Consider the following 12,193-nt stretch of genomic DNA (forward strand, 5'->3'; position numbering starts at 1 on the left):
GGACACCACCACGGGACAGACGCCACACTCATCGTTAGAGATCGAACTTCAGACTCCCTCCAAAAACACTGAACCCCTCAACACACCGAAAGAGATTATGGTGCACACCCTTAGGGGGAGCCGGAACAGGACAACTCCCTCAACTCACAAAGACACAGAGAAGGAGGAACTATCCAACACCCAGGGAGAGAGAACGAGTGACCTCAGTCGAACACAGCCAGACAGAGGTGGAAGAGGCATTAGATAGAGGAGGAGGTTACCCCAGAGGCCATTCCTCCTTTTCATGTGAGCAAGAAAGAGCAGAAGGCTTCTGATCAGCCAAATGGCAGGTACAGGGAGAGGTCATAGTGATTCACACCCACAGAGAGAAAGACAACCCACACAACCTCCTGGTTGAGATGAACCACACAGAGGTAGAGGCAGAGGGCCTTCAGGGCTAGCCAGTCAGCCTGCCTGCTCTGATCCTCAAGTCAATTGTTTTTAAATTCTTGTTCATTAAAGAATTGTATTCAATAATTGAAAGGTCCCATTTACTTAATTATCATTTTTCACTGTCTTCAACCCTCAAGAACCAGGGTGATTCTGGGTCACCCTTTTCCTGGGCAAACACAACTTGCATATCGTCATAGACTAGGCCGAAACGTTAAACTTTTAACCTTGCCTGAATAAAACAATGCATATTTTTATAGTGAGCAAGAGTTGTGCTTTTTCCTTTTCTATGACGATTAAAATGTTTGGCTGCACCTCAACTCAAGGTTGGTTGAGTGCCTTCTGTTTTTTGTTGTCAAATAATACATTTGTTTTTAAATGTACAAGAAAAATATTAAAAGCATTAAATTTGGGATGTTTCCCACTTATTTACACAACCTACTCCACACTTGCAAAGTGAAAGTTTATAGAAATATTCTGAAATGAAGTAGTAAGCAGAAAAAAAGCAGAATTGAGTCTAATTATCATTTTATACTTTAATGGTCTATGGTTCAATCACTTTTCTGAAGGTCTGATGAATAATTATTATTGTTCCTCCTCTTCCTTGTGGCAGGCGCAGCAGCACACTGCCCTCCAAAGCCTGCAAAATAATCGACGGACTGCCCCTTTCCTAGCTCTGCATGAAACATCCAGTGTCACGTCCTTGGTGACATCCGGGATGACCACAGCAACATCATCTGGAAAGGGAAAAAGGAGGAACAGAATGAAAACAAATGCAAACCGTAGCTTCTAAACACTGGCCAGTTGAAAGGTTCTACTAAGATGTCATGACAAACGGCACCTGTCAGAGTACTCTCTAAGTATTACTCACCTGCTTGGATGTCAGCTGGCAGAGTGGCGAAGACGGCCATCGTGAGAGTCCTTTCTTCAGGTGTGACGTCCACAACCTCCAAGAGGGAAGAGATGGGCTCTGCCTTTGTATTAGGGGTGATGTCCACAACATTCCGGTGCGAAGAAGCCGGGTCTGCCTCTGTATTAGAGGTGATGTCCACAACATTCAGGTGCGAAGAAGCCGGGTCTGCCTCTGTATTAGAGGTGATGTCCACAACATTCAGATGTGAAGAAGCCGGGTCTGCCTCTGTATTAGGGGTGATGTCTACAACCTCCAGGTGCGAAGAAGCCGGATCTGCCTCTGTCTTACGGGTGATGTCCACAACCTCCAGGTGGGAAGAAGCCAGATCTGCCTCTCTCTTACGGGTGATGTCCACAACCTCCAGGTGGGAAGAAGCCAGATCTGCCTCTCTCTTACGGGTGATGTCCACAACCTCCAGGTGGGAAGAAGCCGGATCTGCCTCTGTCTTACGGGTGATGTCCACAACCTCCAGGTGGGAACAAGCCGTGTCTGCCTTTGGGGTGATGTTCACAACCTCCAGGTGGGAACAAGCCGTGTCTGCCTCTGCCTTTGGGGTGATGTTCACAACCTCCAGGTGGGAAGAAGCCTGATCTGCCTCTGTGTTAGGGGTGATGTCTACAACCTCTAGGTGAGAAGAAGCCGGGTCTGTGTTATGGGTGACAACAACAATCCTGATGAGCTCTACTACTACAAGGAACCAAGATGTCATCAGAACAGGCGTCTGTCAGAGTGCTCTCTATCATTGCTACTCACCTGCTTGAATGTCAGCTGGTAGTGTGGTGGAAACAGCCACCACGAGGACAGGGGGGACTGGTAGGGTGGCTGCAGGGGGCTGGAAGCAGCTCTGCACCTCGTCCGCCACAAAGGCACAGACAGAGCTCATATAAAAAGGGCTCTGCAGGTCATCGGTGGAGAAGGACTGACTAATTCTCCCGAGGATCGACCGCACAGAGTCAAAAGCAGCAGCCCGGGAGAAAGGGATGCGAGGGGAAGGGTCCTTTAAGATGCAGGAGAGCTTCTCCACTACAGCCGCCACCATGCCCACGGCCATCCCACTTATTAGGATTGGGTGCTCTGAATGTCCTTCCTCTGGCTGCAGCCACAGGGCCAGGAGGAGCCTGGGCACCACCTCCACCACCACCTGAGATGGGCTGAACAGGTTGCTACGGGGATCATTAGACTGCTCGCCCAGAATGCTTCTCACAGCTCTTTCCACGATGCTGTGGACCTTAGGATCACTGAAATCAACAAAAAGGAGAAGACAAAGCTAAATGATGTGCAATGTGCTCACAGAGAACACTGTCTTAGTCTGTTTCTGCGTAGTTCCAGATGTGTAGATAAATGGATCAAGTCATATGCAGGGCAGTACATGGAACTTACATGTCAGCTGGCGAGGTGGGGTGCATGGAGCGGCGGAGCTTGCAGAAAGCCTCGTGCTCTATGTCCATCATTTTTAGGCAAGTGTTTACTTCCCAGGCCTGCAGTATGAAACAGGAAGTCCCATTAGTGTAATTTCACAACAGATCTATTATGCTGTGCTAACTCGTTGTTGAAGGCTAGTAAAGAGCTCACTAACTTGTAGTATGTCTCTAACTCTCATTCTCTTACCACCCGAGCGAGGTCGTTTCCCTCCTCCAGGGTTTCCTTCCACACCCTTCAAATAAAACACAGAGCAATTCAACTTTCCTGGCTTCTGATTTTTCTGTTGTTTATTTGACCCACAGCACCTCCTGGAGTGCTGCTGGTGGCAGGGAATGGCAGTGAAGTCGAGTGCTGACGTGGTACTCACCTCTCCCTAAGGGATTTTTTGCCCTGAGACACCAGCCAGTTGCTCATGTGCTCCGTGGTGACATGGGGCGGGACCTGGCCTCGACTCTGGAGCAGCAGATAGTGGATCATGAGCTTCTTCTGCAAGATGAGGTAAGGTGTGAGACCGTGCCACAAAATACCATATCATGTGCTTTCAGAAGGGCCTCTCGCAACATTTCACAACTGCTCATGCCTCACAATTTGCAAGTGATATTAAGAACTCTTATGACCACCTTCTCTAAACTGTCATGAAATACAATTCTCTTTCTGTTGTTTATGTTTTTGTGGGATGAATCTTACCTGTTTATTGTAATATGTTTCCTCCCAGCAGGCCTGCAGAGTCTGAAAATAAAGGCTGCTTCTACAGAATTCCTTTGAAGATAATGAAAATAATTATGCTTTCTTATGCACAGGCATTTACAGTATGCTGAAATGAATTTCTCCTAAGATTACCTTTGTGGGACCATAAGTGAACTCTGGAATGCACCAAACCCTATCCATGGTAAAATGGGGAAGAAATGCAGCGCTATAGATATACGGGATGCTCTAGAGATAACAGGAACGACTTAAAGTCGCGAATGATCAATGGACTGTGGAGTCGTCCAATATGCTGCACTTAGAATTGAGTTGTAGGCGATGTTTGGCGCAAAATAGAATGTTTACATTCTATTGCCATCGAGAAACGGAATGTGTAGAACCTGTATAAATGGGTATGCTTCTATGTCTTTATTTCGTGAACGATTAAACTCTTTATGTCATAATGTGTATATGAGGATGTAGGAGCCCGTCCCGATTCATGACGCGATTATCCAGGTGCATGTGGTTTAGACCTACTAATCCAACCTTGCCTTACAAGTTAAATACATGATTTATATATGCCTATGTTAAGTGGTTCGTTCTGTGTTGTGTACTTTTAATTAGGACGCTGCCACAACTGGAGGTCTGCTCGTTGAATAATGTATTTTTTGCCCTGCACACGAAGAGACAACACACATTATGTTAACCCTTGGCGCAGTCCTAGCTCTCAGGCACCTGCGCAAGCACATGGACACTCACTCAAACACTGTCCCAAGTACTCACAAGTTACAATAGATACCCTAGTTAGCGAGCTTTGTGAACCTTGGCAACATAAATCTTTATATTATCCACATTGTAACAAACGTATGGTAGCATAAAAGTACATTGTGTAACATTACCACGGTTTTATATTGAACAATTTCGGCGCCAAGGACAAAATGCCTTTCAAGCCGAAGGTCAGGCAAAAGAGAACAATAAGGGAGTATGGAAATACAGATAACCCGCAATGGGCCAAACCAAAATATACAAAAACTTTTACAATCACATGTGTGTACAATATTGATATGAAAAATGTGTTTGTACACTTTAGCTATGCAGCTGTAATGAAATAAAACAATACACTGAATTATTAGTATTATTATCAAATTATTAACATCCCCTCTCGACCTGGCCTATTTGAATTGGTCCTTGTGTGCAAATTGGTACATAATCTAGGGGAACAACATCACACTGCTACACCTATACAAATCTATCAACCACATCCATTTAAAGCAATGATTGTCAATTGAAAATGTGGTTGTTGTGTTATCCTGGTGTGCGCCTTGAGAGTCCTCTTAAGCACATTATTCCAATATTTCCAAGCTCTGAATTGACACAAGGAACACATTTGCAAAGATATTCGGTTAAAAATAATAGTATGAATGACAATAAACGTATGACTTGGATTGTATGCATAATAGTGTAGTAAACAGTATCGCTCAGCGTGGGAACTTTTGGTGTTTGGAAAGTATCCGTTATAAGTCTCCATGACACGTATCACTTCGTTGTCTTGTTGGTAATAGTAAAAATGCATGAAAGTCCGCATTGTAATGGTCTAACAGGTGTTTTTCATTTTGTTTCTCACATTAAACAGACATTTGAGAACGGAATTGCTTACAGTTGTACCTACGACCTCAACACCCAATATACTCACACGCGCAAATACTCACATTCAGACTCATACATGCACGCTGTCCTTCTCTCCTCTTACCTTCGTTGGTCTCTATTTTTTACATTTGTCAGAGAAAATGACAATTTTCATGGTATTGCTTTGTGCACTGACTTTACTGAACTCTGGAGAAAACGAACATTGCTGCTGGGTGAGTACATCTAACAATGTGCTCTCCCGTCCATTAAACATTTTGTCTGCAGGAACTCGCTCTTTTTCACTCGGTCCACTCGTCCAAGTGCGGATGTATTTGTGGCATGATGTGAACAGTACGAATTTGTGTCACTACCAAGGTCTCATGGTTTTAAATGACTGTTTTGTATTGTCTGGAAACTCACTTGTAGAATTCGCTTGCGGTAGGTCTCTTAAAAAAGAGAACCCGTGCAAGGTTATTAAACCCAGGTGCCTAGTTATTCTTATTTTGTTGATATCAGGTAACGTGCAACCGAACCCTGGCCATGATATGCAATGTCTCCAAACCCCCTCTGATTTTAAATCAAGATCTGGTTTTGGTATTTTTAATTTAAATGTACGCAGCCTGTTGTCAAAAATGGATGGGGTTAGGATTTGGGCTAAATCAACTGATGCTGATGTAATTGTTTTCTGAAACCTGGCTCAGCAAGTCTGTTTTTGTGGTTACAATGTTTATCGCACTGATCGGGTTAAGAAAGTTGGGGGTGTGGCTATATATGTAAAAACTAAATTCCCTGTAAGTGTGGCAAAGTCTGAAGCTATATGTAAACAGTTGGAATTTCTTGCTTTGAATATTGAGGTTTCAAAGGGTCTCTCTATAACTGTGATTGGCTGTTATAGACCCCCCCTTTGTTCTCGATGTTGCATTTTCTTCTTTGACGCACCTTATGTCTAAACTTCTTTACAGTGAAATTATCTTGATTGGTGATCTCAACTGGTGTTGGTTAAAGCTGGTGTCTGATGATTTAAAAATGTTTTGTAATTCTATGAATCCTACCCAGTTGATTAACTCACCCACTCGCCCAAATCTTAAATGCCCAGATCAATCTACCCTGATTGATTTGATATTTACAAATGTTCCACATAATTATTCTGAGGTTGGTGTTTTTTGTCATGATTTAAGTGACCATTGAGCTGTTGTTGCTGTTAGAAATACTAAGGTTCCTAAAACAAACCCACGTTTTATTCTAAGAGAAATGTGAAGTGTTTTAATGAGCAGGCTTTCTTTCATGATTTGTTTTATTTTGACTGGAGCAGATTGAGTTTATGACGTGAAAACTGCCTGGAAATTATTTCAGGATGTTTTTTTTCCTAATAGTAAACAAACATGCTCAATTCCACAGGTTCAGAGGGGCGGGTTAATCCATGGTTTTCTTCTGAGCTGTTTTGTATTTTTCACGACAGTAATCTAGCCTGAACTAAAGCAAGGAAATCATGTTCTGATGCTGATTGGCTTATTTTTAGGCAGTTACGAAACAAGTGTTCTTTTCTTCTCGGGAAGGCCAAATCTGAATATTTTATGTATGTTACCACTGATAACCTGAATGACCCTGTCACGTCCTGACCTTAGTTACTTTTTTTATGTCTCTATTTTAGTTTGGTTAGAGCGTGAGTTGGGGTGGGCATTCTATGTTTTGTTCTGTGTGTTAGATTTCTATGTGTTTGGCCTGGTATGGTTCCCAATCAGAGGCAGCTGTCAATCTTTGTCTCTGATTGAGAACCATACTTAGGCAGCCTGTTTTCCCACTATGGGTTGTGGGTAGTTGTTTTCTGTTTTGTGTGTATTGCACCTTGCAGAACTGGTCATTTGTCGTGTTGTTGTTTTTTGTTCAAGTATTTGTATTTATTAAAAGTATTATGAATACTTACCACGCTGCACCTTGGTCCTCTTCTCCTTCTCCCGACGACAATCGTTACAGACCCTAGAAAGTTTTGGAAAGCTATTAAGTCTATGTCTGGTAACAGTAATGTTAATGAATTACCGTCATGTGTTTTGAAGGACTTTGTTGATGAATATGACAACTGAAATGCTGAATTGTTTCAATGAGCACTTTGTATTCTCTGGTAGGCTGTTTGATTCAGTGTCCTCTTCAAACACGTGGACTGGGATATGTTCCGCATTGCGTCAAACAACAACATTGACGAATACGCTGATTCGGTGAGCGAGTTCATTAGAAAGTGCATTGATGATGTCGTTCCCATAGCAACGATTAAAACATTCCCAAACCAGAAACCATGGATTGATGGCAGGGTTTGTGTGAAACTGAAATTGCGAACCACTGCTTTTAACCAGGGAAAGGTGACCGGAAACATGACCGAATACAAACAGTGTAGCTATTCCCTCCGCAAGGCAATCAAACAAGCTAAGCGTCAGTATAGAGACAAAGTAGAGTCACAATTCAACGGCTCAGACACAAGAGGTATGTGGCAGGGTCTATAGTCAATCACGGATTACAAAAAGAAAACCAGCCCCATCACGGACCAGGATGTCTTGCTCCCAGGCAGACTAAATAACTTTTTTGCCCGCTTTGAGGACAATACAGTGCCACTGACACGGCCTGCAACCAAAACCTGCTGACTCTCCTTCACTGCAGCCGATGTGAGGAAAACATTTAAACGTGTTAACCCTCGCAAGGCTGCAGGCTCAGACAGCATCCCCAGCCGCGTCCACAGAGCATGCGCAGACCAGCTGGCTGGTGTGTTTACGGACATATTCAATCAAGCCTTATCTCAGTCTGCTGTTCCCACATGCTTCAAGAGGGCCACCATCATCCCTGTTCCCAAGAAAGCCAAGGTAACTGAGCTAAACGACTACCGCCCCGTAGCATTCACTTCCATCATCATGAAATGCTTTGAGAGAATGTTCAAGGACCATATCACCTCCACCCTACCTGACACCTTAGACCCACTCCAATTTGCTTACCGCCCAAATAGGTCCACAGACGATGCAATCTCAACCACACTGCACACTGCCCTAACCCATCTGGACAAGAGGAATACCTATGTGAGAATGCTGTTCATCGACTACAGCTCAGCATTTAACACCATAGTACCCTCCAAAACTCGTCAGCAAGCTCGAAACCCTGGGTCTCGACCCCGCCCTGTGCAACTGGGTACGGGACTTCCTGACGGGCCATCCCCGGTTGGTGAGGGTAGGCAACAACATCTCCACCCCGCTGATCCTCAACACTGGGGCCCCACAAGGGTGCGTTCTGAGCCCTCTCCTGTACTCCCTGTTCACCCATGACTACGTGGCCATGCACGCCTCCAACTCAATCATCAGCTTTTCGGACGACACTATAGTGGTAGGCTTGATTACCAACAATGACGAGACGGCCTACAGGGAGGAGGTGAGGGCCCTCGGAGTGTGGTGTCAGGAAAATAACCTCACACTCAACGTCAACAAAACAAAGGAGATGATTGTGGACTTCAGGAAACAGCAGAGGGAGCACCCCCCTATCCACATCGATGGGACAGTAGTGGAGAGGTTAGTAAGTTTTAAGTTCCTCGGCGTACACATCACAGACAAACTGAATTGGTCCACCCACACAGACAGCGTCGTGAAGAAGGCGCAGCAGCGCCTCTTCAACCTCAGGAAGCTGAAGAAATTTGGCTTGTCACCAAAAGCACTCACAAACTTCTACAGATGCACAATCGAGAGCATCCTGTCGGGCTGTATCACTGCCTGGTACGGCAACTGCTCCGCCCACAACCGCAAGGCTCTCCAGAGGGTAGTGAGGTCTGCACAACGCATCACCGTGGGCAAACTACCTGCCCTCCAGGACACCTACACCACAGGAAGGCCATAAAGATCATCAAGGACAACAACCACCCAAGCCATTGCCTGTTCACCCAGCTATCATCCAGAAGGCAAGGTCAGTACAGGTGCATCAAAGCAGGGACAGAGAGACTGAAAAACAGCTTCTATCTCAAGGCCATCAGACTGTTAAACAGCCACCACTAACATTGAGTGGCTGCTGCCAACACACTGACTCAACTCCAGCCACTTTAATAATGGGAATTGATGGAAATATATCACTAGCCACTTTAAACAATGCTACTTAATATAATGTTTACATACCCTACATTACTCATCTCATATGTATATGTATATACTGTACCCTATTTCATCTACTGCATCTTTATGTAATACATGTATCACTAGCCACTTTAAACTATGCCACTTTGTCTACATACCCTACATTACTCATCTCATATGTACAGTGCCTTGCGAAAGTATTCGCCCCCCTTGAACTTTGCGACCTTTTGCCACATTTCAGGCTTCAAACATAAAGACATAAAACTGTATTTTTTTTGTGAAGAATCAACAACAAGTGGGACACAATCATGAAGTGGAATGACATTTATTGGATATTTTAAACTTTTTTAACAAATCAAAAACTGAAAAATTGGGCGTGCAAAATTATTCAGCCCCCTTAGGTTAATACTTTGTAGCGCCACCTTTTGCTGCGATGACAGCTGTAAGTCGCTTGGGGTATGTCTCTATCAGTTTTGCACATAGAGAGACTGAAATTTCAGTCTCTTATTTCCATATGCAGATAAAGCATCATTGTTCATGTAATAATCTAATATTAGCATTATACCTCTAGGAAGAGGAAATCGTCATAAGTAGAACTAATAAGTAAAACTAAATGCATGCTCTTCAACCGATCGCTACCTGCACCTACCCGCCTGTCCAACATCACTACTCTGGATGGCTCTGACATAGAATACATGGACAACTACAAATACTTAGGTGTCTGGTTAGACTGTAAACTCTCCTTCCAGACCCATATCAAACATCTCCAATCCAAAGTTAAATCTAGAATTGGCTTTCCTATTTCGCAACAAAGCATCCTTCACTCATGCTGCCAAACATACCCTTGTAAAACTGACCATCCTACCAATCCTCGACTTTGGCGATGTCATTTACAAAATAGCCTCCAATACCCTACTCAACAAATTGGATGCAGTCTATCACAGTGCAATCTGTTTTGTCACCAAAGCCCCATATACTACCCACCATTGCGACCTGTACGCTCTCGTTGGCTGGCCCTCGCTTCATACTCGTCGCCAAACCCACTGGCTCCATGTCATCTACAAGACCCTGCTAGGTAAAGTCCCCCCTTATCTCAGCTCGCTGGTCACCATAGCATCTCCCAGCTGTAGCACGCGCTCCAGCAGGTGTATCTCACTGATCATCCCTAAAGCCAACACCTCATTTGGCCGCCTTTCGTTCCAGTTTTCTGCTGCCTGTGACTGGAACGAATTGCAAAAGTCGCTGAAGTTGGAGACTTATCTCCCTCTCCAACTTCAAACATCTGCTATCTGAGCAGCTAACCGATCGCTGCAGCTGTACATAGTCTATCGGCAAATAGCCCACCCATTTTTACCTACCTCATCCCCGTACTGTTTTTATTTATTTACTTTTCTGCTCTTTTGCACACCAATATCTCTACCTGTACATGACCATCTGATCATTTATCACTCCAGTGTTAATCTGCAAAATTGTAATTATTCGCCTACCTCATGCCTTTTGCACACAATGTATATAGACTCCCCTTTTTTTCCTACTGTGTTATTGACTTGTTAATTGTTTACTCCATGTGTAACTCTGTGTTGTCTGCTCACACTGCTATGCTTTATCTTGGCCAGGTCGCAGTTGCAAATGAGAACTTGTTCTCAACTAGCCTACCTGGTTAAATAAAGGTGAAATAAATAAAATAAAATCAAAAAGCAGAGGAACCTCCCTCTCCTCAGGCAGCAGGTCCTCCTCCCAGCCCTACGACAACAAAACAAGCATTCAAAATCAGTGACCAGTGCAATGACATAAGAAACAATCGGTCAATGGAAGGATCTTAATAGCAGTTGTGGCCCTTAGGCTCTGGGTCAGTGAACTGCTGATTAGTGGGCGTAGAGAAGGAGGCAGCCTCCGACCACGCTGAAGAGGTGAGAAGCCCGTCCAGCCCCATGTGGAGAGTGGCGTTCACCACTGAGACAGTCTGCTGCTCAAAACACACACAACACACCTGTTTACCACACACACGTTATTAGAAAACACACCAAATCTAATGCAAAAATGCCCAGTAATGTCTAGTCTATATACATAGGAAATAGTTTATTTACCTGGTAGCAGCCAAGCGTCACGTCCACAGATGTCTCGTGGCGGAGGTGAGACGCATAGTGGGTCACCCTGCCAGCCACACGCTGACAGAGAGAGAATACATGTTAAGGTCAAATGGAATAAGTGAATAAAAGCCTAATCTACTACTATTTCAGTAGTATTTACATCTTACCTGGATCCAAGTGATGGACTGCACATTGGTGGCACAGTAGAGGATGCCCTCTGGACTAAGCCTGGCTGTCTCCTTGGAGATGGCCCACACCAGTTGAGACTCCAGGCCTCTCACCCTACTCACGTGGTGCATCCTCACCACCACCTGCTGTTGAGATAAACAACATCACCAAAACCACTTCAGCAATTGCTGTGACACATTTCCATCAAGATCAACTGACTGACCATGTAGATTAGGATTAGGTAGTTACAAATGATGGGGCTGATGAACTGGAAAGTTAGGGTTAGGGTTAGAGGGTTAGGGGGTTAGGTTAGGGTTTGAATAGAATTGTGTTTCGTTTCAACTTGTTAGTTTTACGGTGCACAGGCCTCTCCTGTTTATCCCTCCCATTTCTGATGATCTGATATATGTGTAGTACTTAAAAAGGCCCGTAGATGTCCTCCTAGGATCATAAATTAAACTGAGTTCCAAATTGCCTCTTTTTCTGGGTGGCAGTGCAGAAGTCTGGTGAGAGATTCATTCATCCATAGTGTTGTTAAATATGAACATAAACACCATATTGTGCTTTTAATTGGTTTTATTGTTTTGTTAAAGGAAAGGAAAAACCTAAAAAAGGAAGTGCCAAACTAAAACCAAACAAAACATAAATATATAGAGTATAAATAAAATATGAATAAAACCATGTTCTTCTCCACCCATGTGGAGATTCATGTCTGTTAAAACCCATTTTCTAAAACCTCTCGTTCAGGCCATTTGGCGTTATTGCCT

At 44.0% G+C, this 12,193-nt stretch overlaps 1 protein-coding gene across 1 annotated transcript; it reads right to left on the reverse strand.

The window, feature by feature from the left end:
- Window positions 1–975: 975 nt before the first annotated feature.
- LOC127931336 (uncharacterized) lies at window positions 976–7,121 on the reverse strand. Its single transcript, XM_052523440.1, has 8 exons — window positions 6,999–7,121; window positions 3,452–3,523; window positions 3,132–3,250; window positions 2,951–2,996; window positions 2,723–2,820; window positions 2,096–2,580; window positions 1,301–1,987; window positions 976–1,166 (listed from the first exon to the last, which is right to left on the reverse strand). Exons 3-8 carry the CDS (start codon window positions 3,239–3,241, stop codon window positions 1,015–1,017), a joined length of 1,578 nt encoding a protein of 525 aa, XP_052379400.1. The 5' UTR covers window positions 3,242–3,250; window positions 3,452–3,523; window positions 6,999–7,121; the 3' UTR covers window positions 976–1,014.
- Between the last annotated feature and the right edge of the window lie 5,072 nt (window positions 7,122–12,193).

This window comes from Oncorhynchus keta, chromosome 8, assembly GCF_023373465.1.
Source record: "Oncorhynchus keta strain PuntledgeMale-10-30-2019 chromosome 8, Oket_V2, whole genome shotgun sequence".
Taxonomy (NCBI): domain Eukaryota; kingdom Metazoa; phylum Chordata; class Actinopteri; order Salmoniformes; family Salmonidae; genus Oncorhynchus; species Oncorhynchus keta.

Bases quoted from the DNA above. Each gene is read 5' to 3' on its own strand.
- LOC127931336 (XM_052523440.1), bottom strand. From the start codon at position 3,241: ATGATCCACTATCTGCTGCTCCAGAGTCGAGGCCAGGTCCCGCCCCAT. The intron at 2,997-3,131 runs GTGAGTACCACG...TTTTATTTGAAG, and splicing joins AAAAAATCCCTTAGGGAGAG to GGTGTGGAAGGAAACCCTGG. The intron at 2,581-2,722 runs GTAAGTTCCATG...TGTTGATTTCAG, and splicing joins CCCACCTCGCCAGCTGACAT to TGATCCTAAGGTCCACAGCA.